Here is a 27,936-nt window from a genome sequence, read left to right on the forward strand (position 1 = left end):
GGCGCCGTTTTGCAGCGTCTCACACGTTTCCACCATCTTGTGGCTGATTGTATCTCACGTCGCTTTACGACTATTTCTTCCGCTGTCACGGAAACTTTAGATGAATGGCATCCCATTATGGGCTCTGGTGACACTATCGCGTCATTGTCATCTTACTTCGATGAAATTCTAAATTAGAACTGGCTATTGTGACGTCGACAAATATCTCAAAGTCATAATCGAGGATTCATTCGCTCAGAATACAGTTCCTCAAAGATACAGAGGTTCCACATCTGTAAATGTGTTTGTTTCAAATGGAATGTTTACAAAGTAATTGAAACCAATACAATTACCACTAATTTAACCATAATTATCAAGTTTTGTAACGTCAACAAAATATTATGGACGTATAGCAGCCTTTAGATGGCGGTGATTTGTCCGTGCATAACGTCGCTACGTAACGTAACAACGGTAGCTCGGCAAAGATCGGCAACAATCGGTAAACTTCGACATGAACACGTCGAAGTTTTTTTTTTTTACGACTTGTTCAACCTAGCAAAATACATTTGAACATTTTATGGTAAGGTGGCCTTTTCTGATTACATAGGAACCAGTGACGTCCCATAAGGTTTTGCTACTTAACACACTTAAGATTGCTGCATTTTACCATTCAAAGTGTATATACATATTCTCCGATTTGACCTTAGATCGAATTATTTCACAACAGACAACCGTAGAATCTGATCTTTTAACACCATTTTACTCAGAAAAAATTCTAAAAAAATAAATCCACCTATTTTCGTGGACAGTTTGTAATGATCTTTCATCTGATATATATATATATATACTTCATTTTAGTGTTGTCACAAATATTTAGAGATGGGGACATCGTGCAAGGACTCGGGAGTCTCACACCAATGCGGTCGCTCTGAGTTCATGGCCAGCTCATGCCGGTTGCCTCTTCGATCGTAGGTGGGAAGATCTGTTAGTCACCTGCGGACGGTCGTGGGTATTCCCTGGACTTTGTCCAGTTTCCTCCCACCATAATGCTTGCCGCTATCGTATAAGTGAAATGTTCTTGATTACGGCGTACAGTTTTTTTATATATTTGATTCGTGTTTGACGTCGTACTCAGAACATTTCACTTATATGACGGCGACCTGCATTATGATGGGAGGAAACCAAGCAGACTCCGTTCAACGTAAAAGTCCGATCAAATAAATAAATTAATACTTAGAGTCACACATACAGATATATACATACTTGCCGACGTAACTCTACTTGATGTGTGTGGTGCAATATGGATTTAAAAAAAAAAAAACAACGCCAACTGATCGTTCCAAGTGTGATGTAGTCATCAGGTTTAACCTATATATAGCATCTCCTGTCCCTAATTGCAGGCAATCGGAGTACATATTTATTATTATACAATTTCAACACGGAGAATGAAACATATCGACAAAAGAATAGCAGGTTATTATATATAATATCTTCATTAATATTCTTGAGTACGGCGTAAAACACCAATCAAATAAACAGCATCACCATTAGAATGTAGTGTGTGCGCTCTACGTCGGATCGAGGGATAAATTCAGTCCCGAAACGTTAATTACGTGAGGGCGACTTTGTCGTATATAAGTGGTAGCTGAGGTCGATTTGGTCCGTCTTCAGTAAACGTTCTGTTGTTACATGAGCAAGGGTTAATGTTTGATGTCGTGGGAGTGATAGTTTAGTGTTGCTGCACTTTAGATTTTGGAGATCAACGGGGCCATGCTGCTGTGTGTATTTTCGGGGTATGACCATGTGGTAACGTTGAAAACGACGTTCAGTCCACAAAAAAGTTATCTCAGCTAGTATACCTTTAACTTATACATTCGGCAACACAGTCTCAGGAAAAAAAGTAGAATTTCATTTTAGTGGTTGTTTTGTTGTTTGCCATGCAACTGACCGCTTATAACTGTTGAACATATATAGACACTGTAGTGCACAAGGTCAGCCTGTCCGAGAGCTGTTACCTGGCTGATCGACAGAGCCAGGGTGACACAGGCTGCGAAAGCGACACACCTGAGCTGTTACCTTAGCCCGTACTGATTGATTGACAGGCAAACGATAACAGTCCTCCGTCACACGTCACTGCATCACACATAGCCAACCTGTAGCGGTAATCTGTCTGCGTGATGTCACCCGGCGGATAGTTCATTTAGGCGCACGAGGGGTGGGTGTCGGAATGGGGAAATGATTGATACACAATAACTAATGATTATCTGTACTCGCGTTTTCGATGCTGATAGATCCTATTAAAACCATTTTGGACAAGGACAATTCTTCAAACATTTTTTTTCTTTTTGTATCCTTTGCCACAGCGCATACATGCAAATTGAGGAATTGCCCATGTAAGAAGTAACATCTGGAACACGTGAGGTATTCAGCTGGTAAGGTATACAATGTACAGCCATCTGCTATCAGAACAATTCTGAATGTCGAATGTAGTGCTAGCACGTTATTCGTTAGTCGAATAACGAATAACGGAAAATAAACCTGGTTGCTGATTTTTGTCCGCTCATAATGACACCTGCCGAATTAAGCCTTGAGACGAATCATCATAAAAGTTAGGTTGTAATCTGCCACGCTAAATCCCAAATATATATCATATGCTGACTCATTAGTCATTGAGTACAGCTGTTACAACTGAATGAAACCCCAAGTTAGGTACTTATACACCTCATTATGCATGGTTCTCCACGAGTAAATGCCTCATGCACGATATATACACCTAAATTAATATATACTAAAACTTGGAAACTTGACAAGAGATGTTATGGAGCAATCCGTCCTTAAATATCAGTCATTTTTTTTCAATATCTATGATATCTGCATAATATACCTAATACATTTATGCTTCATTTTTTAACCTTTCCCGCTTATTCATCTCATTCATTCATAATTGTTTTAAATCAAAGTGTGTTATAAAATAGTTTTTCCCCTTTGTCCTTTGCCTCTTTCCCTAGGATTTTGTAATATATTTGTATGGTATTCACACAATTTATTAAGAAAGCCTCAGTCATTTTATTATACCTCAAAGAGTGATTCTGAGTTTCCATTGGTCAATACACGGTCACATGATATTTTCTCAAAACATGTTATACAAAGATGTATACCTTGCCGTGTTAGAAATATCCAAGAACTTAATTGTCTGTTCACTAACCTTTAACAAAATAATTATACGCATGGACATTAATATATAAGCATAATGAGCGCAGGTCAAATACGTTTTCAGAGCGACTCTAATAGAGTGTAAATCAGTCAAGCAATCAATCAACAAAGCTATCGATCAAACATTCAATCATTTCTATGAATCTAACATTTTTCGGACGTGGAAAGGCCTGGCAAAAACCTGCAGATGGTCGTGAGTTTTTCCTTTGGGTACTGTCCGGTTTCCTCCCACCATAATGCTGGCTGCCGACGTATTTGTGAAACATTCTTGAGTACCTCATAAAACACCAATCAAATAAATAAATAAATCAATCGTACATTTTTCCCCAAGTCGCACTCGTCCAACGAGTGCTAAATAGCTTTGAAACTTTCTTTGTCGTGAATCAGGGAATGCCTGTGGTTAGGGAATACCTTTGTGTGATTTGCGTGATGCTCACAAATCATCACCTGATAATAGACAATTGATTACATAACTTGGATCCTGATTACTTTAGGTGGAAAACGTTCCCCATTCGTATATGATTTGCTGATTCATCACTCCACCAATCAGTCAGTCAGTTAGTTAATTCATGAATTTGTCAATCAATTAATATGCTACTGATGTTAGCAGGAATATGTTTCCATTTTTTCTTGGATAGTTGGCATTCCATGTAAGATATCCGCTGACGAAAACCGTCCCAAATGACTACAGTACATATACTGTAGTATACGTGTATACAGTGTATTTATGTTGATTTCGTAGGTATTTTTAACCCTTGACACGTTGGACTATTCCCACTCTCGTTGAGAAGACCACCCCTCGTCTAGAGCCTCTATCTGATCGCTTGTAACTATTAGCTTACCAACTCGAAGCTAGTGAACTGCACAAGAGTAGAAGCTTTTGGTTTCATTCCAGTTTTTCTCACCGACAGCTGTGGGGAGGAAAACGTGGAGTTTTGACGGTGTGTTCATGAGGGGATTTTATCGGAATTCACTACTGTTTTGCGACTAGATTTCGATATTTCCGAACTTATCCGTCATTTATCGATCAAGCGGAAAGCGAAAAACCGGCTGGTAAACGGGAAAAAATGGGGCAAAACCAGTCGTCAAAATACGGTGAAGATGTGGAACTTCAACGCACCAATTCTGCCATAGTACGCAGGGACCTCGAAAAGGTGGGTATATATTCTTGTACGCGTATTTTCGTACACACCAAGATCCCTCATGTTAGTGTTTACCGTTACAAGTTTGTTTATTTTTAGGCAAAAAATATGCGCCCCGCCATTCCGAGTGGAAGACTTCGCGTCTTCCCGGCTGGAGCGTGCTATCAAGGAATTTCTGGCTGTTTTTTTTTTTTTAACCGCGGTACTGTTTTGTTTTACTGGAGTAAAAATACTACATTTATGGTCAACTTGTCACGTTTTGTACTCTGTTGAATCGTGACATAAACAATAGTGCGGTGACATTGGAAACATTGATAACATTTTAGCAACATTTTCTGCACAGTGTATATCCTTTGAGAAAAGATTGTAACCCAGCTTTCGATGTTATTTACGTTCGTTAGTACGTTACATATGTTTCAGTTTTCACAAGTCTGTAACATTTGTGGTCAGTTATGTATTCAAATTGTTGTTTAGAATATATATATATCACATAAGTCACTGGGGTTTTCTTTAGTACATATTATTATAAATTAAAATGTGTATATATATTAAATATATTAGAACTTTTATAATCCCAATTATACATCTTAGATATATTTAATTTTTTAACAATGACCAGTGAGGTCTACAGGGAAAAACTAATCCGACAACAGTGTCCTGTACATTCCAACTTTGTAATACAATTTTATATATTTATGATAGGATTTTGCAGTTATGTTTCACAATAATAAAGTTTTATGCACAAGCAAAACAAATGCACCCATGCAAGAAAAATATATAAACTATATGTTTTACTCAGTTTTATTGTTGCCATTGTCCAGCATACATAAGGAAATGTAAGGCACCATACAACACATGCATTTAGAGATATGATCAAAAGTATAGCTCATGACTGCAATTTAGTTATCATTTCTAGCTGATATGTAATCTAAGCTTATAATATGTTAATTATATTGCTGACATGTGGCTATGGTTGAGTCACAAAATATTTTATGATGAGCAACTAATTTTACACTGCACAATGTTTACCTATCATTATGGGTATAGCAAAGCATGCTTAATTACTTAAACAATTAGCTGGCTGGTATAGGTTCTGTGTGCCTTTTAAATCGCTGTACTGTCACTCTCAGTGTGTATGTGTCAGGGGACATATCCTAGTGGCTGATGTCACTTACTCTGTATAACTTATACTATGAGGGCTGCGTTATCACATAGATATAGAACAGGAACAGTTGTCTGTCTTACATGTGGAGGTGCATATACACCTGTTCAGGTGAAAAACTGCATTAAACGTCATGATGTACTCTTCTTGTAAAGAATATGATTTGTTTGTTGTTTTACGCCATACACAAATTTATTCACCTTTGGGGCCGAGAAAACTGGACAGACCAAAAAAAAAAATAATAATAAGTATATATGGTCTATAGGTTTATAGCATGTACCTGGGTAAAACTTTGAAATAACATACACACAAGCTGAAAGCTATGTAGAGTATTGCGAATGCTCGATTCAATACAGAAAGTCTACAATAAACACATAAGGAAACTATATAAAGTGTTCATTCAGAGTCTGTGAAGCTTTCAGTCTGTGAAGAACTCTAGGAAACTTAAATGGATTCATGGTTGAGTCATAGCCGGCTGCCATTTAGAAATTAGTCATGTCCTTTTTTTTTTTAAGGAAAAGACCAGAGAAAACAAAGCCACCTGTGATATGACACACCACTGAAAGTTATATATCTCAAATATGTTCCCTGTTTTTAACCTTTACTTGAGCAAAATTGATTGTATTCAAATATTATAATCTAAGGTGGGTGTTATGGGGTATTTAGTAAGTGTTTTAGAGGAACCACGTGACATCGCAACCTTTTTCTCTTCCTCCCCCTTTAAATCATGCTTGTATTAAGTTAGCTCAGCTCTGTATATACATGTATTTGCTATTGCACATTACATAATGCTTGTTTATGTAATGTAAATTACAATAATGCTCATTACATTGTTGCATTTCACAAAAATATTACTCGATCGTCAAATGTAAATGTTATAAAACATTTCCAATGAAATTACCGATGTCAGAAATACATATAGATAAGTTCCTTATAAAAAGCACACATTAGAAATCAAATATTTAAATGGATTTTCATTCAAATTCTATCAGAGAAAGATTTAAAAAATAAGTGAAAGTATTTCAAGTAATTTCCAGTTGTGTGTGTATGGTAATGATTTCTTTTTTCTACGGGGTGAAACTATATTGTCTATTTTTTTTACAAACTTGACCAAATATGATTGTTTTTAACAAAAAATATGCTCAAAGTTCACTTGAAAGGCCCACTCAAAAGTGTCACCCCTACTTCTAAACCAGCACATCCATAATCCGGCTTGAGACTATATTTCAGTTTACAAGTATACCATAATACATTAGCTTTTGTCACATCTAAAGAGGAAAAGGTTTTAGCAAGATCCTGTTGTACCAGTATATATATTTTTTGGCCCTTAAAAAAAACTCCCATCCTTACAAATGTCAGACCTCACCAGGATACATATAGGTTCTTACATGTATAATATTAGGTGGGGTGTTTATATAGAAATATTTATATAGATTGTAAGATAATACTTTATAGTTTTATATTGTGTTTGCAGCTCAACAATTTTTCACTTATTCACGTTTGTACCGCTTGACATGGGACAGCCCCTAGTGCAGATTGTTAATTTTATGTATTGCTTTAGTATTTAAAATTCAGTAAATTATGTGGCATATATAAGACGTATGTAAGATAGATGCCTATAAATGCATTTTTTTTGTAATGAAATAAATCTATTAATGGGCACTAAAATGTTGTCTCAACATACAAATGTTGTACATTATAATATGAAAAACAATTATTGGCTGAATACACATCTGGTGTTTTTACGATGTTTGTACAAACATACAACATGGTTGTATGCACTTACAATTGTTCGATGCACAAATGTCGTATGCACATAAAACATTTGTATGACGCACAAATGTTTGTAAGCACGTACAGTTGTTGTATGCACTTACAATTGTTGTATGACACACAAATGTTGAATGCACATACAATTGTTGTATGCACTTACAATGGTTGTATGACACACAATTGTTGTATGCATGTACAGTTGTTGTATGCACTTACAATGGTTGTATGACACACAATTGTTGTATGCACATACAGTTGTTGTATGCACGTACAGTTGTTGTATGACACATTGGCAATTCCAGGGCTTCACAAAAAGTATCGTTTTATTAGTCTACACAGAATAATGCCTTCAGATTATGCTTGAATAAACACCTTGCAAACATGTGAATACAGGTTGAAGAATTAAAGCATATAGTCACCATATAGTATAATTTCTACAGTGCTGATGTATGTTAAAATATACAAAATAAGTTACATACAAAAAGTACTCAAGAATGTAAAAAATTCTATTTGAGAGAAGCTCAAAAAATGTGAACTTTCTTAAAGTGAACATAAAGTCTGCCACTAATATACATGGGAAAAATTATACAGGACATAGTTATCACAGAAAAATATGTAAAACATTCTGTAAAGTTTTGAAAGCTGAGAAGATGAAGTTCAGCTTTAGGGATATGGCAATGTCATACAATTCACTCCAAACAGCCATGTTGTAGAAGCTTTGATGAACTTGGCCAATCACTGGCGCTTAAAGCGTCATGTGATAACTGACTGTCACATCAAAAATTAACTCTTGATTGTCAATGTGGTGCATTTTGAACCACACATTTATGAGCAGGGACCTGAGAACGGCTGCCTATGTCACACTTCGTACACGTTGGCAGGATGCTGCAGTAACTTGCCAGGGTTAGCTTGCCAGGGTGAGCTGGCAAGGGAACCGCGCCCGGAGAGTCATTGCCTGAACAAAAATATTGTGACTTTGCATTATTTTTCCTTAGCAAAGTCAGATTTATTACGAAAATGTCTTCCAATTATATGAATGAAAGGGTCCATTATTAATCAGAAGGTCCTGCTATGTACAGTAAGTTCCTTTAGTCAGTACAGCCAGCTAGGCCAAATGCTTACACAGCGCTTGTGTTCACGAACATCGCCCTCTCCGAGCGCCAAACTAAAAGAAATATCGTTCCTTTGAACACGAAACTGACCTGATACTCTTTGGTTGTGTATCAGGTGTTTGTTTGTATTTTCTCATTGTCACATTGTTTAATACCTATGGTACAGGAGAGCTCCTAGGTTTTGTGACGTCACTCTAGATAGCTATAACAGGGCAAAACGGCATGGCCAAATGTGTGGCTAGGCACTGACTATTGTTTGCTGTTTATTTTGTTGATAAGTGGTGTGGAATTTTTTTAATATTTTTAGAAAATTTCTGGAATACTACTATTTTAGCATTATTCACGGGACACACTTGATTCTGATTGGTTCATTCACCTTGTACATGTACAACTTAAAGAGTTTTTTTTTATTATTGAATTTGATTTATTTCTTATCAGGAAAACTTGACATGAAAAATATCATTTTGACACCTTAATGTGCTGCTGATAGTGAATTATTACAGGCCAAATTTTAGGTGAAATACAGTAATTAATTCAGCTTTAGTGGCTGCCTTCATGTTTGCTTTAATACTTCCTTTAAATCCTCTACCTTTTCAACCTCGCAAGCACATTTTTCAGTGAAATTTATGCATACGGTTATTATGAAAATTATCCTAAAAATGATATGTTTGTGTCATTAAAGATGCAAGCTTCACAAAACTGTGCAGATTATTTCTCTACACTCCCTAGTTCTCTCAGAATGTTTCAGAATATTGAGGGGGTTGAAAAGGTTGAAGAATTAGAGTATGTTAAGGAACACTAACTACTGGCAAATCCTGAATTTGGTTGTAAAATCTGTGGGTTGATTTTTTCCATGTAGAACTGATATATGGTAAGAGACTATCTTGATCAAGTCCAGGTCAAATATGTCTGTTGTGAGGGACAGGATCTGGCAGCAGGGCATTATTACCATAGTTCCCCTAATTATTACACTAACGTTATAAGCAGCTGGAGGCTGTTTCTCAAAGGGGTTGTAACGTTACGCCAAATCGCCATGACGTCACATACGGACGGCATATGCCACCTGGGTATTTACGGCCGGCATAGTGTTACGAGCCCTTCGAGAGACAGCCCACTGAGGCATAGAGTAAGTTCAAACAATATGTATGTCTGAATGTGATCTTATAAAAAAGGAAATAAATTTCAGAGTGCAAAATATACTGTCGTGGTTCAGGATGAAAAAATTTGCGTCTAAAAATGCACTTTCCTGACTCTAAGTCCAACACAGTACCTATATAAATAGATTAACCCATTTATATTGCAGTCAAACGTTCTAATTTAAGTCAGCTTACTGCTTGATATTAAATGTGTCCCAGGAAAATTAGGAGATTCACTGTGAAGCAAATATGTCTAAACATTGTCCTGGTACCAGTAAGAACCTATATGTACATGTATACAAATCACACAGCTCTCTACATCTGTACGAACATCATAGTTTACATTTCAATTCGGGTCATTACCAACCCCCATACACCTGACTGAACTACATTACACAGTGTATAAAGTGTTGTTTTCAGGTGGTCACATAGAGGCTTAAATTTCCATAAAAATATATATATAGCACACAAATGTTACCACAAAACATTGTTCACTGAGGTAGGAAGACAGTTTGTTTTGAGTTATTTTTTTAGAGTGCCTCACCAACCTGGTAATTCTGGAATTGAAGTAAGAAAGGTAGAATTAAGTTGACTGTACTAGTCAGTGTCACAGTATAGATTTTCACGGCACAGAAATGAGGACAACATATCTATGTCTTTCATTACAACATTTGATATTCATGCCAGCTACAGTGGTTGTATTTGATGTGTGCAAGCAGGCAAGAATCAGCTGTATTTTTAGCTGTAACAAGCTCCTATATAAGTCTTGCTGTCTTTCTGTTGGTTGTTTGATCTGTCAGTTTTGGGGGTTTTTTTTGAAATTCTGTCTTTTTAACATAACCTAGCTGTTTACTCAGATTTTGCACATTTTTCAGCTTTTGTCAGAATTGTATATTTATTTGATTGGTGTTTTATGATGCACTCAAGAATATTTCACTTACACAACGGCTGGCAGCATTATGGTGAGAGAAAACCGAGCAGACCACAACGGAAACCCACAAACATCCGCAGGTTTCTGAATTACTTGACATCCTGTCTTTAAACAAGGGCCATTCACTTAACAAAGAGCTTATTAAAAATGGAGAACAATCATTGCAAATTTGTGTTAACCTTAGTTTACATGTACAATGACGTTTAAATGAACCATAAAAAGTGTTTCTTCAGTATGAAATGTTTAGCAAAATGGATTATATAATATTTCTTGAAACATTTCAGAGTTTCTGTAATGAATTGAATTCATTTGTGACAATCAGGAACAGTTCATTTGTAGCTTATTATTGATCTCTATGTCAAGGCCCTTTATACATGTACATGGATAATCCAGGAGCCTCTCACCAATGAGGTCGCTGTGAGTTCAAATCCAGCTCATGCTGGATTCCTCTCCAGCCATGCCGGGGATGGTCGTGTGTCTCCTCTGGGCTCTGCCTGGTTTCCTCCCACCATAATGCTGGTGGCCGTCAGTGTCATTGGAGTCAGTGTTTAATCGCAGTCATGGTGTCAGTGTCATTGGAGTGAGTGCTTTAATTGCAGCCATGGTGTCAGTGTGACTGGAGTGAGTGCTTTAATTGCAGCCATGGTGTCAGTGTCATTGGAGTGAGTGCTTTAATTGCAGCCATGGTGTCAGTGTCGTTGGAATGAGTGCTTTAATTGCAGTCATGGTGTCAGTGTCGTTGGAATGAGTGCTTTAATTGCAGTCATGGTGTCAGTGTCGTTGGAATGAGTGCTTTAATTGCAGCCATGGTGTCAGTGTTGTTGAAGTGAGTGCTTTAATTGCAGCCATGGTGTCAGTGTCATTGGAGTGAGTGCTTTAATCGCAGTCATGGTGTCAGTGTCGTTGAAGTGAGTGCTTTAAATGCAGTCATGGTGTCAGAGTGGTTGAAGTGCGTGCTTTAATCGCAGTCATGGTGTCAGTGTCATTGAAGTGAGTGCTTTAATTGCAGTCATGGTGTCAGTGTTGTTGAAGTGGGTGCTTTAATTGCAGCCATGGTGTCAGTGTTGTTGAAGTGAGTGCTTTAATTGCCGCCATGGTGTCTGTGTCATTGGAGTGAGTGCTTTAATCACAGTCATGGTGTCAGTGTCATTGAAGTGCGTGCTTTAATCGCAGTCATGGTGTCAGTGTCATTGAAGTGAGTGCTTTAATTGCAGCCATGGTGTCAGTGTTGTTGTAGTGAGTGCTTTAATTGCAGCCATGGTGTCAGTGTAGTTGGAATGAGTGCTTTAATCGCAGTCATGGTGTCAGTGTCGTTGAAGTGAGTGCTTTAATCACAGTCATGGTGTCAGTGTCATTGAAGTGCGTGCTTTAATCGCAGTCATGGTGTCAGTGTCATTGAAGTGAGTGCTTTAATTGCAGCCATGGTGTCAGTGTTGTTGTAGTGAGTGCTTTAATTGCAGCCATGGTGTCAGTGTAGTTGGAATGAGTGCTTTAATCGCAGTCATGGTGTCAGTGTCGTTGAAGTGAGTGCTTTAATTGCAGCCATGGCATCAGTGTTGTTGAAGTGAGTGCTTTAATCGCAGTCATGGTGTCAGTGTCATTGGAGTGAGTGCTTTAATTGCAGCCATGGTGTCAGTGTCGTTACAGTGAGTGCTTTAATCGCAGTCATGGTGTCAGTGTCTTTGGAGTGAGTGGTTTAAATGCAATGATTATCTTAACATGAACTATTTGTCTTTAAAGAGAATTAAAGTTTTTGCATTTTTTAGCTTTAGATTGGAAACTTGTTGACGCAATGCCCTCTTTAAAAAAGGCTCCCTCTTGAGCATTTGGAGGTTCTACAGTACACATGATTATAGTGATGTAACAAGGACTGACCTGTGGGGTCGTGGTGCACGATCACGTGGTCAGTAATCGTCTTAACAGTTTTGTTGTGCACATGGCAAGCCTCCAAGAGTCCACACTTGACATCATGTACAGTAAACAAGTTTTCCTTGCTGAGGTGTAGTATTTGGTGCATGTATATAAATTTTACATAGTAAGTTGTAACGGTAACTGTTATCCACGTGCTATTGTACATGTCGTTGGCTACGTGGAATGAATTAATCAAGCTCATGCTGGCTTCTTCGTTGGCCGTACGTGAGAAGGTCTGTCAGCAACCTGCGAATGGTTGTGGGCTTTTCCTAGGCTCTACATGGTGTCCTCCCACTATAATGCTGGTTGTCATTGTATAAGCAAAATGTTTATAGCATCAAACAGCAATCAAATAAATAAGTAGAATGAATCACTGGATGGTAGGAGGGGTTTAATGCCACATTGACAGTATTAATGTTTAAGCCATATTGTTGTGAGCACTCTGTCCTAAATTTTTTTCGGGCCTTCTCTTTACAGAGAATGATTTCTAGTTCCTATGCTAATTAAGTGAGGGATATCCTGTTGCAGTCAGGATTTACCATAAATTCACTAAACGTCTCAACTCTTAAAATGTCCATGTTCAGTTTGAACTCAGATTCCTTATTACAGTAGATATTATAAAGTGACTCAAATTTCACCTTGAAATGTGAAGTCAATTTTAGATTCAGTTTTAAAGTATTAAATACTTTTTAAGTGTGTGAACATAATTCAACTGTAGGCTTGAAATTCATGAATACTAGCCGCCTTAAATTCGAGAGTAAACAAATAAATAAATAAGATTATTTAACAAGAATTATTTAACAAATAAGATAACATGAGATAAAACACAGTTAAAATTCTCACCCATTCTGATTCATTTTTTTTTTCATATTTCTATATGAGGTGTTACCTGCTTGATGCTCAATTTTATAACTTCATTTATTTCATTCTTTCAAAGACATGTTGCCTCTGCTTGTATACAAACTGCTTGTATTTGTATGTAAAATTACTGTTGTCATTATACAATAGAAATCAAAGGTGACATGTGGGATAAAATAATTTAGAACCAAATGTGTAGGTATCTATGTGCAAATGCTTGCTCTTTTAATCAGTATTTATTTTTTGTACAATAGCAAAAATTTGTACTTACATGTAAGTATTTTTTTGCTGATCAGTTTCTGCAATTGCCTTTTTTTTGGATTCTATGCCTGGAAATTGAATTATAAACACAGTGTTAATTTAAGAAATAGTTCATGCATGACTTAACATATATGCACAAAGAACTATCTACACCTCAAAATATGCCCAAGTATAACCATACATAGTTGTCTGTGTATGGAAAGTGCATTTAAGTGTGAAGGATGGTTAGGACATGCATGCATGTGAACTCAGTACATGTAGGTGTATGTTTCAGAGATTTGTAAGGATTATAGTTTTTGTTATAAATTCCACTCATTTTATATACCCTAAATGGCCCAAAATTTGACCCATAAACATGCATTTTTACAGGCAAATAAATGTCACAAATTGTTATTTTTGGTGCTGAAACTTACAACTTTTCAAGTAGAATATTGATCATCCCATGTTTCAAGCAAACCTCAATACACCTGTCTAAACTCAGTAGAACTCTCAGAATCAGGAAAGATGAGCAAGTTAGTCATGGACAAAATTTATGGTTATTTAGGGTAGGTTATGATACTTGTAAGATTAGGCCTATTTTAAGACTATGTCTGGTGCAGCAAATATGGACTGTATTATTAAAGTCAGAGAATTTTAAACCCTACGTCTTAACTTTATGATCCAAACCATTTTGCAAACCAACTTCATATATATTTTTTTCTCCTTTCATGTTCACCTGCCATCTTTGATGTGGCTGGGAATATTACCTGTGTACAGGAGTTCAAACAATACTTCAATGAGGTAAGTGGAAAACTGTTGACTTATTATTTAAAAAAGAATTTGATTGAGGAAATAATTGTGTAATGAAATTTAAACTATGTGTCATTCCACAATGCACTCACTACATGTACATGTAGAAGTTCAGAATTGATTAACTTTATTAACGAATATCATCTAAATTTAATTGTTGTCTCCTCACGCCCCAAGCACCCAAGCCCCCCCACCCCCCACCTCCACTCCTGAAAACAAATAAAAATATCAGCTCGTGCCTTCTTCTTCTCGTGCGTTGTGGGTTTTCACCTGGTTTCCTCCCGCCATAATGCTGGCCGACATTGTATATGAAGTGCACCAATCAAATAAATAAATCAGTCAAAAAAGTATGTTTTAAAGCAGAGTGCGGTTACAAACATTATTTACTACAGAAAAACGAGCTCATGTATACTGTCCTTTCTCTGTCAGCTAAGAAATATGGACTGAACTTAAGCCTGTTAGTATCCTAAATGTATTTGATGTGCCTTGGGGGGATATTTTTACCTGTACTACGTTATGAGTACTACACATATAGTCCTACTATACAGGTCATGTTTAGGGTTATAGCCCAGTCTTATCAGGGTCGCTATTTGATATTTGGTATTTGGTACTGCTTTCTAATCTGTCTGCAGTTTGTGATCTTTGTTTATCTCAGATAAACAGAAGAAAATGCCTGGGTTTGATCATGTTGATAGTGCCCGCCTTCTGCAGTCACCCTACAAAGAGAAGCTCAGAAGGGTTTGCTTGGGTCACACCCATATGTTTAGTCTTGGAGTACAGAACATAAGCATGCCTTTATATAGTGACTAATAATTTTGATTTGTTAAAGTTATCCCAACATGTCCAAGAATAAGGATTAACTCTGTATCAAAATCACAAACATACCTAGTTGACTGTAGTTTTCTGTGCTACTAAAGCCACTCCAATTTAAATTTTTTTTTCAATGTCAGAGGAAGGTATAAAGATAGAAGTGAAATATCACATAATTTGTGGGAATTGTGGACTTTCCCAGCTGTTGTGCCCTGTGAAGACACTTATATGACCAAAAAGCCTTGAAAAACAAGGTAAACAAGGAAAAAAAAACCCATTAAGATGGGACAAACGGTGGACTTTCAATTTTATGTTTTTTCCATTTTTGGATTTTATAGTCTTGGTTCACCCCTAAGTCTGCTAAAACACAAAATAAAATTGTGGTAGACAGAGTATGTAAGATTTAAGGCAGTCAGGTTTTAATACTGAGGAGGAAAATCCCTATCCCCTGCCCCATCACCCACACCCCATCATGAGAAAATCAGCATAACTCTCAGTACAACAAAAAATCCCAAGCATACATACAGGTACAGACTGCTCAATTCTCAGAACTCATTGAACCACATCATCAAACATCTTATTCATATTTTTGATAACTTTTTTATAACCTTGTCTATAGTTTATACCATCATAAAGGCATAGGGATTTATGAGCAAAGATATGAAAAAATTGATTTATGAAGCTTTGTGAAAGTGGGCCCAGGCTTATGTAGATTGTGCAGCCAGATATGCATGTATGAACTTCAGGATTTGAACTGGTGAGCAGGAGTCAAATGTACTCACGCCATCTTGTGAGAAAACTTGTTAAATTGGCCAGCCAGAGTGACCAGCAAAGGACCTTTTGTCAAGTCTAGATGCAGGATTCCAGTAACAATCTCACACTCGACCCCAACTGTAATATTCAGTTATTTGTTAATGTATAGAATCATTGTGACCTCCGGATAAAAATGAACTGGCTGTTTGTTGACCTGTTCACAATGGTGATATGACGGGGATAGTGCAATGACTGGTTGACCCTTATCAGTATAATGGCTCGGGCAGGCGGCTTACTTGCCTTCGGTAAGGTGTCTCAGTGAAGCAGCACTAGATAAAAGAGCGGTGGAAATCCATCCTGTTACAAGGAGGCACATTACATACACCCTAAGGATTCCTTCATCGCCATATGACTGAAAAATTGTTGAGTACGACGTTAAACCCTAAGCACTCACTCACTCACTCACTCACTCACAGTGGTGATAACAATACAAACACTTTACATGTGTTCACATTCCAACAAGGCAGGAGTCCAACGATGACATCATTGCCGCAACAATGGATGAAAGCTGTGTAACAACTTAACAATGCCCAAAGTGAAAGAAACAATCAATAGAGTAAGCCATTAGTAGAATTACGCATATGAATGACCACATTTTTTTTTTTCCCCATGACTAACTTGCCCATTGGGCCTCCCTGGCTCAGTTGGTTAGCGCACTAGGGCAGGGTAATGACCCAGGAGCCTCTCACCAATGCGGTCGCTGTGAGTTCAAGTCCAGCTCATGCTGGCTTCCTCTCCGGCCGTAAGTGGGAAGGTCTGCCAGCAACCTGCGGATGGTCGTGGGTTTCCCTCGGGCTGTGCCCGGTTTCCTCCCACTATAATGTTGGCCGCCATTGTAAAATATTCTTGAGTACGGCGTAAAACACCAATCAAATAAAATAAATAAACTTGCCCATTCATCCTGCTTTTGAGAGTTCTATTCATTTTAGAAAGGTGATTTGAGGTTTGCTTGGAACATAGGATGGTATTCTACTATAAAATTATAAGTTTCACCATCGAAAATAATATTTTGTGACTTTTATTTGCCTCTAAAAATGCATTTTTGTGTGAAATTGAGTGAAATTTTAGGTCATTTAGGGTACTATGACTCTTTTTTTCTGCTTTGAACAGAGTGTTGCTTTCAGTAGACCAAAGCCCTTTACCCTAAAGCCTGGTTGTGCCCTGTGTACAGTGTACATAGTATCCCCTATTTGCACCTGTAACCAGAATAAACTAGCTGCCTGTCAGAGAACTTAATTTCCCTAGTGAGGAAGACATGTATGTCCGATAACATAATAAATTTTATTGCCACAACCAATTCCGTGTGCTTAAACATTTGTCTCCATGTTTGAAACAGAAATCTTTTGGTAGGGTCTTCACTAGCTAAGGCCCTCATTATAAATATGTAATATGTATGTATATATTTCAATGCGAATATGTTCATTGGCTCTAACCTGACCGACCCTTCAAAAAACTTTTTACTGGGATTTTGATAGAAGTTTGTTTTTGGTTTTTGTTTAGTGTCTTTAATTGAAGTGCCAATATTTTGTTGGCCTAATTAGTCTCCTCAGGTCAGGTTATACCCAACAAAGAATTTTTGGAAGGCCTAGTACAGTCAAAGCATTTTGTCCTGTTTTATCCTACATTTTTCATGGTGAAGCAAAATTATGGAATATAAATGAAAATAATTTTTTTTGGGACATCTTTTAGGCCTAGCACTTAGAATGGTGCTAAATTCTATTTGCTCACACCATTTATGTTGACTTAAACTGACCTTTCCAGCATGGCCGGCGAGGTGTTCCAATCGGAGAGATTCGTGACGAGATCGGTCGTCGTGGATTGTCATCAAGTATTCCACAGGACCGCTTTGATGAGCTGCTTCAAAGGGCAGACAGAGACTCTGACATGTTCCTTAACTTTGATGAATTCCTTAACATGGTAAGATCAGTTTGTTAACATGTTAAGATTAGTTCCTTAAATGGTAAGATTAGTTCCTGAATGTGTAAGACTGGTTCCTTAATGAGGTAAGATCAGTTCCTTGACATGGTAACATCAGTTCCTTAATGTGGAAAGACCATTTCCTTAACATGGTAAGATCAGTTCCTTTGATATGGTAAGGTGAACTCCTTCACCTATTATTAACATGGTAATAAGACTTCCTTAATATAGAAATATCACATTAAGTGTAAGGTTTATTATGTCTGTACTGTAAAAAGATTGACCATGTATACTTTAGATAAAGGAAGTCATATAATAACCTTGATATGTTTGATATATTTGATAATTGTCATATTTTTTTTATTGCTTTCTTTTTTTTTCATTTATTACAGCATGTAATTCCTTCTAGGTCTTATTTTAATACAAAGGTTTTTGGAGAGTGTAAATGAATTGGATTTTTATGCAGTGAACAATTAAACTGTTGTTGAAACAGTGAAGCTTAATTCAGTTTGATGAATAAAAAAACCCTGAAGAACAAAGCATTTGTGTTTCAGATGGCCAGGGCAAGCGAGAGTGAAAGGTCCGCCCTCAGTAAGACCATCGGCGTGGCTATAGAAAACATTGTGCCGTTACGAATGCGACAAGACTTCCTGGCCAACTACACTTGCTGTCCCCCACCATTGTTCATGCTGCTCATCAGTATTGCTGAGGTAATTTCAGTCACTGCACTGTGGTGATCACATCATGATGACTGATTGTCCCAGGCTGCTCCTCGGCATTGCTGAGGTAATTTCAGTCACCTCACTGTGGTGATCACATCATGATGACTGATTGTCCCAGGCTTCTCCTCGGTATTGCTGAGGTAATTTCAGTCACCTCACTGTGGTGATCACATCATGATGACTGATTGTCCCAGGCTGCTCATCAATATTGCTGAAAGTAATTTCAGTCACTGCACTGTGGTGATCACATCATGATGACTGATTGTCCCAGACTGCTCATCAGTATTGCTGAGGTAATTTCAGTCACCTCACTGTGGTGATCACATCATGATGACTGATTGTCCCAGACTGCTCATCAGTATTGCTGAGGTAATTTCAGTCACTGCAGTGTGGTGATCACATCATGACTGATTGTCCCAGGCTGCTCCTCGGCATTGCTGAGGTAATTTCAGTCACTGCAGTGTGGTGATCACATCATGATGACGGATTGTCTTAGACTGCTCATCGGTATTGCTGAGATAATTTCAGTCACTGCACTGTGGTGATCACATCATGATGACTGATTGTCCCAGACTGCTCATCAATATTGTTGAGGTAATTTCAGTCACTGCACTGTGGTGATCACATCATGATGACTGATTGTCCCAGACTGCTCATCAGTATTGCTGAGGTAATTTCAGTCACTGCACTGTGGTGATCACATCATGATGACTGATTGTCCCAGGCTGCTCATCAGTATTGCTGAGGTAATTTCAGCCACCTCACTGTGGTGATCACATCATGATGACTGATTGTCCCAGACTGCTCCTCGGTATTGCTGAGGTAATTTCAGTCACCTCACTGTGGTGATCACATCATGATGACTGATTGTCCCAGGCTGCTCCTTGGTATTGCTGAGGTAATTTCAGTCACCTCACTGTGGTGATCACATCATGATGACTGATTGTCCCAGGCTGCTCATCAGTATTGCTGAGGTAATTTCAGTCACCTCACTGTGGTGATCACATCATGATGACTGATTGTCCCAGGCTGCTCATCAGTATTGCTGAGGTAATTTCAGTCACCTCACTATGGTGATCACATCATGATGACTAATTGTCACATGCTGCTCACCAGTATTGCTGAGGTAATTTCAGTCACCTCACTGTGGTGATCACATCATGATGACTGATTGTCCCAGGCTTCAGCAAGTGAGGGGATATTAATCTGTGTCTGTCTGTCCATCCATTGGTCATAGTTTGGCATTCACAAAATAACTGTTTGAGAGTTTGTCAGATTTCTATAATATTTTGTTTGCAGGTTTTCTTTGTGGAACCTCAGATCAAGCTTGTAAACCTGTTTGATTCATGCAAATTTTTATTGTTCAAACATCATCATTTTGCATGAGAATGAGGTATAGATAATTAAACACCAGTGACTACATTGTTGTTACAAGCAATGTTTAAATAACATCATATGCTGCGTGAGATCAAGAACGGAAACTTCATCACCATTTTTTACTTACAAATTTCAAACGAAAGCATAATCAACCAATGGCATGTGTCAAAGGAAAAATTACTCTAGGAGAGTACCTGTGTATTGACACGATGTGAGATGGACAAGTCTGTAAATTTGAACTATTGTATGAAACATAGATGTGTGACCAGTGGAGATTACATTTATTTATTTATTTATTTGGTGTTTTACCCCATACTCAAAAATATTTCACTACAAGACATTGACCAGCATTATGGTGGGAGGACACCCAGCAAGCCTGGGGAAAACCCTTGACCATCCACAGGTTGCTGGTAGACCTTCCCACATACAGCTGGAGAGAAAGCCAGATTAGTTTTATCCTGGGATGGACTATTTCCATTATCAACCACTGACCCCTTAATGTAAATTCAGATTATAACATGTTCTACTTTTAAAATGAAAGAAAACCGAAGCTACAGGAGAAAGACCACCGAAACTTGTCAATACCATTTTTTTGAAAGAATTTCGGAATGAACAGAAGACTGCATTTCACCTAAAGTTTAGCACTTTTCATGTGTCACATTTTATTTGATTCTTATTGATTCATCCATCAAAAATGGCCAGTTAAAAGTTTTATGTGAAGTTTGATTAATTTCTTATCGAAAGAAAGTAAGTGTTGGCATTAGAATTAGCATTATAAGGCCTTACTGCACTGCTGAAAGTGCATTTTACATACCAAAATTGGGTGAAATTTATATGGGAAATGAAGTCAAATGGATGAATTCTAATGCGAGTTTTACAAATAAAAAGTCAGTGGGTGCTGTCACAAATCCCTTATCACCTCTGACCTAGTATTTAATGTTGAAATAGCAGAGTCAGATGTATGAGTTGGCATTACACAAGTAATCTTCCAGAGAATTTCTTCCAACGTATCCAACAAAGATTTTGCATCCTAGCCCAGCTGTCTTTTATAGGCCTCTTCATATCTTTGTGTACTCAGTGTGTGCTTCATGGCTTGCAGTTTATGGCAGCACAATAACTGGCAACCCCATTTGCGTTTTACGTTCTGTAATATCAGGAGCACGTCATAAATTAAAAGTTTCAGATTATTCCGGAATGGCCAGTTTGCTGTGATCATTAATATTACCTTGGCCTTTTATTACATGATTTAGGTAGGTTAACTAAATATTTTGTGATATTTATTAAATCTCAAGTGGTTGCGGTAGGCAAATATTTGCTACTAATATTTGACCTAGATTTACCCACCTACCTCCCTCATTCTCCTCGCAATGGTTCAATCTGATACGATGAACAAAGTGCCTTGTCTTGGGAGATAAGATAGTCCATTACAGAGTAAAGGGAGGAATGTTTTGATTGGAAGAGAGCTTCAGAATACATGAAATTTATAAGACAAATTACTCAAACACAAATTTAAAACGAGCCAAGTTTTTGTGTAATTTGAGTAAAAAACACTCAAACAGACAAATTATTGACTCTGAGGTATTGCATTAGTGTATTATCATCATTTTAAAGGGACAGTTGACATTCTAGGGTGGAATTTTGCCTGGGCCTTGGTGACATCAGAATTGGGCAACAACAACAATACAGGTGATTGTGGGCCATCTAGACCACTTGACCAACAGGCCAACCACATAAGTAGAAGGTGGCTGACCCTTAGACGTTTAGGCAAACAGGTATTATCCCTTTGATGATCAGAAAAGCCACAGCTCCCAATCAGCCAATAGCTGAAAATATCAGATTGGTAGATGGCAGAGATTCTAGTTCTGAAATAGGGGAGTTCAAACTCTTTTATCGATGAAGGTAGAAAAAGTTATTGGAGTCATGTGACCTGTGATAAATGTTAAGCAAAAATTTTATAGAGACCATTCACTATAAAATGGGCATCTGAAAACATATCATGTAAAGTAATTTACAGTAGACGAATGATGGAGAAAATTAAGAATCTGAACATTTTCAAACTTCAGAAGTTCGTAAATGAAAGAGGTGTTATTTGTGCCTCTGGATAAGGGTGATCTCGCAGTAAATTAATGTCAACAAAGCCTGCCTAACATTTTTCACTAGTCACATGATATAGTAGGACTGTTTTTCCTTTGGAAACAAAAGAGTTCCAACTCAAAACTCCCCTGTTGGCTGAGGCAACTCAGGGTGTTGAACCAGCGACCTTAGTCAGATAACAAACGGGCTCTAACCAGTTTTCTCTAGATGTATATCTGGCCACTTGCTCTCCTTGTTTTCGGGTGTATATCTCACTAAACAGCAATAAGGTAAATAAACACATGTATATTAAAAACTAACATTTTTTCTGTTATTTCCAGATCATCGTGTTTGTGGTATACGCAGGGGAGTTGGCAGAGAAAGGGGACCCTGTGACAGCCACGAGTGGTGTCCCCATGTACAGTCCCCTCATCTACAAACCACGTCGACGCTATGAGGCCTGGAGGTTCATCACCTACATGTTCATACACCAAGGGTAAGTCAGGAGGTAAGAGGTTCAACTCCAGGCCTGGGTGTTCCTCACTTAAATTTTCATTCACCAAGGGTAAGTCAGGAGGTTAGAGGTTTAAATCCAGTCCTGGGTGTTCTTCACCTAGATGTTCATTCACCAATGGTAAGCCAGGAGGTTAGAGGTTCAAATCCAGACCTGGGTGTTCTTCACCTACATGGTCATACACCAAGGGTAATTCAGGAAGATTTGTGGGTTAAATTAGTGCCCTTTAAAAAATGGGGAGTTTTTGTGGAGAAAACTGCAAACAAAATAGGGTATATACTCTAACTTTTACCTCAGTCATTACTTCACTGTTTTGAATTGAAATCAATTGCTCATCAATTTTTGTTGTTTCAGCTACCTGCACATTTTGTTCAACCTAATCTTCCAGCTGTTACTGGGCCTGCCTCTGGAAATGGTACACAAATGGTGGAGAATCCTGGTGATTTATCTGCTGGGGGTTTTGGCAGGTAATGTGCAATATGGAGAATCCTGGTGATCTGTCCGTTGGGTGCTTTGGCAGGTAAAGTGCAGTGTGGAGAATCCTGGTGATCTATCTGCTGAGAGTTTTAGCAGGAAAAGTGCAATGTGGGGAATCCTGGTGATATGTCTGCTGGGTGTTGTGTCAGGTAAAGTTCAATATGGAGAATCCTGGTGATCTATCTGCTGAAAATTTTGGCAGGTAAAGTGCATGTGGAGAATCCTGGTGATCTATCTGCAGGGAGTTTTGGCAGGTAATGTGCAAGGTGGAGAATACTGGTGATCCGTCTGCTGGAGGTTTTGGCAGGTAATGTGCAATGTGGAGAATCCTGGTGATGTGTCCGTTGGGTGTTTTGGCATGTAAAGTGCAATATGGAGAATCCTGGTGATCTATCTGTTGAGAGTTTTGGCAGGAAAAGTGCAATGTGGAGAATCCTGGTGATCTATCTGCAGGGAGTTTTGGCAGGTAAAGTGCAATGTGGAGAATCCTGGTGATCTATCTGCAGGGAGTTTTGGCAGGTAAAGTGCAATGTGGAGAATCCTGGTGACCCATCTGCTGTAGGTTTTGGCAGGTAAAGTGCATGTGGAGAATCCTGGTGATCTATCTGCAGGGAGTTTTGACAGGTAAAGTGCAATGTGGAGAATCCTGGTGATCTATCTGCAGGGAGTTTTGACAGGTAATGTGCAATAAGGAGAATCCTGGTGATCTATCTGCTGAGAGTTTTGGCAGGAAAAGGGCAATGTGGGGAATCCTGGCGATCTTTCTGCTTGGGGTTTTGGCAGGTAAAGAGCAATGTGGAGAATCCTGGTGTTCAATCTCCTGGGAGTTTTTGCAGGTAAAGTGTAATGTGTAGAATCCTGGTGTTTTATCTGTTGGGGGTTTCTTTGTTCTTAATGTGAACATTTGAATAAACATCTGCTGTACTAAAGGCTTCATCTGGAGCCTGGCCTAGTGGTTAGCTTGCTAGCGCAGCACAATGACACAGGAGCCTCTCATCAGGCTTTGGGTTGAAGCCCAGTTTATACTGGTTTCCCCTATGGTCATATGTGGGAGGGTTTTCTTGCAACCTGCATATGACCATGCGTTTCCGTCTGCACACTTTCCTTCCACCATCATTCTGACCGCCATCGTATAAGTGATGTATTCTCGCATACAAGCTGTTAAACACCAATGAGATGAAGACATAAATGATTGTATCTGTGATGTTTCCACCTCATTCTCAGGTTCTCTGGCCCATTCCGTGACAGATCCAGGTATTGCACTGGCTGGGGCTAGTGGTGGTTGCTACGCCCTGATTGGTGCACACATTGCTGCAGTCATAACAGTGAGTTAACATTATCAGGTTTAATGTGCCATTCTTTATTTAAAAAGTTGGATACATGTAGATTACTTGATAAAAAATTTCTTGTGATGATATTGCTTTTGGTTTTCTTTTATTAAATACAATATATTTTTACGTCTTTAACGCCAGTTACCTTTAATGATTTTTGAACGACGTAGAAGTTTTGAAGTAAATTGATTTAATATATCAAAAAATCAGATATAAAGTTTTTTTACTTTTCTTGACAGAACTGGAAGGAGATGAATTACAAGTGTTGGGATGGAAATTTTTGCCGCATGCTGCTAAGTGCTCCAGTCCGTCTCATCATCTTTGTGTCCTTGGGTGAGTTTGTATAAACCTGCTGTGACATTGGGTGAGTTTGTATAAACCTGCTGTGACCTTGGGTGAGTTTGTATAAACCTGCTGTGACTTTGGGTGAGTTTGTATAAACCTGCTGTGACTTTGGGTGAGTTTGTATAAACCGGTTGTGACATTCCCAATGAGGTTCTCAAGCTCTATACAAAGGGAAACAAATCTTACAACACCTAAAGCTGCAGTACCCTCTGCCTGCTTTGATTTATTTATTTGATTGATGTTTTACGCTGTACTCACCTGCTTTAATAAGAATACCAGTAATTTCAACACCAAAACAGGTGAGCATGAATAATTATAGCTGGTATTGTTACTCAAGTATGTAAAGGGCATTGCTGTTTGTTGATTTAAAAGATTTTTTTTCCATGTGTACCCCATTGTATTGGTGTAAAAAAAAATTGTGACTGTTTTTGGTTCAACAAAGACGGTAGATTCAGTTCGTAACATTAGGTTTGGCCACATTGTAACCAAATATGGCCATTTTGTAACCAGTGGTAACCAGTTTGGGCCAGTTAAATAGGAGTCAGACTTCAATAATGTGTAGGCAAGTATGGAACATGAATTTGTGTATGATTTCCCCTGCTCTCATTGTTCAGAGAGCTTTAATTGGATAAAAATAGTGCAAATAGTGGATAAAGCTCATGTTGCCAGTTAGACATTCTAATACACGCATCTGTTGAATACAACATCTTTCAAATATTGGGGAAAGTTTGTCAGTAACTTGCCAAAGGTCAGTGGTTCACCCTTCGCACTTTGGATTCCTCCATGGCTGCAGCATATCGGTGAAAAATTCTTTAGTATGACATTGAAAAACATTCAGACAGATATTTATTTATTTATTTGATTGGTGTTTTACTTATATATTTCACTTATACCACGGTGGCCAGCATTATGGTGGGAAGAAACCGGGCAGAGCCTGGGGGAAACCCACGACCATCTGCAGGTTGTTGACAGACCTTCCCACTTATGGCCGGAAAGGAAGCCAGCATGAGCTGGACGTGAATTCACAGCAACCGCACTGGTGAGAGACTCCTGGGTCATTACGCTGTGCTAGTGTGCTAACCAACTGAGCCACGAAGGCCCATACAGACAGATAAGTAAATAGCTTTTTTAAACAAATTTGAATTGAGTCACATTTAATTTACAAATTTGTAAACAGATATGGTCAGTTTGTAGCAAATGTGTAAGCAGTTCTGATCGTTGTTCCACCACCACATGTACATTCCACCTTATGTTCTCAGCCGGGGCTGACACAGGCATGGCCATCTACAGGAGATACTTTGAGGAGATTGAACACAGGATTGGGATCTCGGCTCACATCGGTGGATTAATGGCAGGTAAAGGGCTTGAAAACTTAATCCACCAAATACTGAAGTTTGTATGAATTCTGTATGAAAGTCTGGTTATTTTGGTTGGTGTTGTTGCCTTCCTTCATCATGCTAGTTCCACATGTCATAACTTGTAAACCAAAGAGAACATCCTGCAACAGAATGTAAAATGTTAATGTCTTGAATAGGGCTTACCAGTTAAGAAACAAATACTTGTTTAAATGTTAGATTATCAAGTAATATTGATGTGTTTCTTAGATGAATACATGTATTTCACTTCCAAGAAGGCAGTCAGATTAATAAATGCATGGGTGAAAGAAACCAGTATGCCTGGACCTGTTGATCAGTATTGATCACTGTTGATCCTCATGTTGATCCTCTTTTAATTTTAAAGTTTGAAGCATCCAGTTACATCAGAATTGGTAACTAAACATCTCTCTATTTATTTGCATATTCAGGCTTACTCTTGGGAGTACCAGTCCTGAGGAACATCAATGAACTACCGTGGGAGAAAACATTGGGCTGGGTTACCTTGGCGATATACCTGGCTGGCGTGCTTGTGGCTGTTCTCTTCAATGGACTGTACAAGGGCTACCCACTTACAGACTGGTCTCCCTGTTGCCCTTGACAACTGAACTGTCACCATTTTGAAACTTTCACACAGTTCTCATCCGCAAGAGCTACCCACTCACAGACTAGTCTCCCTGTTGCCCTAGGCAACCGGGCAGTCTGAATTTTGAAACTTTCATGCAGTTCTCACCTACATGTACAAGGGCTGCCGACTGACAAAATGGCCTCACTGTTGCCTGTGACAACCAGACGGACTCCATTTTGAAACTTTCATACAGTATTCATGTCCTAGGTCTACCCAGTGGTGGAAGGGCTTTATTACTGTTGTCTGTGACAACTGGACAGCCTACATTTTGAAACTTCCATGCACTTCTCATCTACAAGGGCTACCCACTGATGGAATGGCCTCTCTGTTGCCTGTGACTCATCTTCATGTTTTTTTTATCTCTGCTGACTTCTTTCAAGTGTGTGCACAAGCTGTGATAATGCCAGTGTGGGGTCTACTTGGCCCAGCTGGAAAACACAGGTTGTCAGTGTTTGGATTTATACTATTGTGTGTGCTGTGTAGGCCATCTCTAAAGTTGTGATTGACAGGAATCAAATTCTTTGTGATACCAGCAAGGATATATCGCTATAACTTAATGGGAAACTTCATTTCTTTTCACTGGGAATTCATTTTAAAGGAACCTACCTCCAAGCTAAATCAGAAAGATTAGTGGTTATCTTTGAATCCATCTGGACAAACGTGTGTGAACCTCAAGTTGTGTCTGACAAAAGTGAAACTGTTGCCGAAAGCTGCAATCCGCGATTGAAAGGTTTTGTACAAAGTTTATACTGTGACCTTTTCCCTGCTGTGACTTTTTTTCTTACAGTGAACTTTAATGGCACAAGAATGAGATTTTTCTCAAATTTGCATGTGTAAATACTGTCATCAAACTCCCATCTTTCTCATATATGCTTTCTGCAACAAAAGAACAAATTGACTTAAATGGAAGCTGGTCATAGATCAAATAACTTCTTGTGAATCCCTGAAATTTTTGCTGTATTTTTTTATTTGTGGGTGAGTCACTTATATATTTATAAGATTCTATTCTCTTCTTTCAAAATAAGGGACTATTACTATGTGCTGTGTTTTCTTTGTCATCTACCCGAGTCATCACGTAAGCATTTTTGTCTGTGATATTTCATATGCATGAGCACCACATCAGTGTGTTTACCCAGTCCACTAGTATACACATGTAAACTAGAATCCTAGTGATCCGTGGAGACCAGCTTAGCATTACAATGCTGAACATGTCCTGTGTATTCATTGCTTGGGATTGATATATCACAGATTAGCTAAATATTCCCACACTTGTGCAAGCACTGGCATTA

The 27,936-nt window shown here is 38.3% G+C and overlaps 1 protein-coding gene across 1 annotated transcript; it reads left to right on the forward strand.

The window, feature by feature from the left end:
* Positions 1–4,113: 4,113 nt before the first annotated feature.
* On the forward strand, positions 4,114–27,936 carry LOC135480528 (rhomboid-related protein 2-like). Its single transcript, XM_064760381.1, has 10 exons — positions 4,114–4,346; positions 14,235–14,258; positions 17,652–17,807; positions 18,362–18,517; positions 22,321–22,475; positions 22,848–22,960; positions 24,195–24,295; positions 24,541–24,634; positions 25,906–26,001; positions 26,451–27,936. The coding sequence occupies exons 1-10, from the start codon at positions 4,260–4,262 to the stop codon at positions 26,618–26,620; spliced, it is 1,152 nt and encodes a 383-aa protein (XP_064616451.1). The 5' UTR covers positions 4,114–4,259; the 3' UTR covers positions 26,621–27,936.

Source organism: Liolophura sinensis, chromosome 13, assembly GCF_032854445.1.
Source record: "Liolophura sinensis isolate JHLJ2023 chromosome 13, CUHK_Ljap_v2, whole genome shotgun sequence".
NCBI classification, from domain to species: domain Eukaryota; kingdom Metazoa; phylum Mollusca; class Polyplacophora; order Chitonida; family Chitonidae; genus Liolophura; species Liolophura sinensis.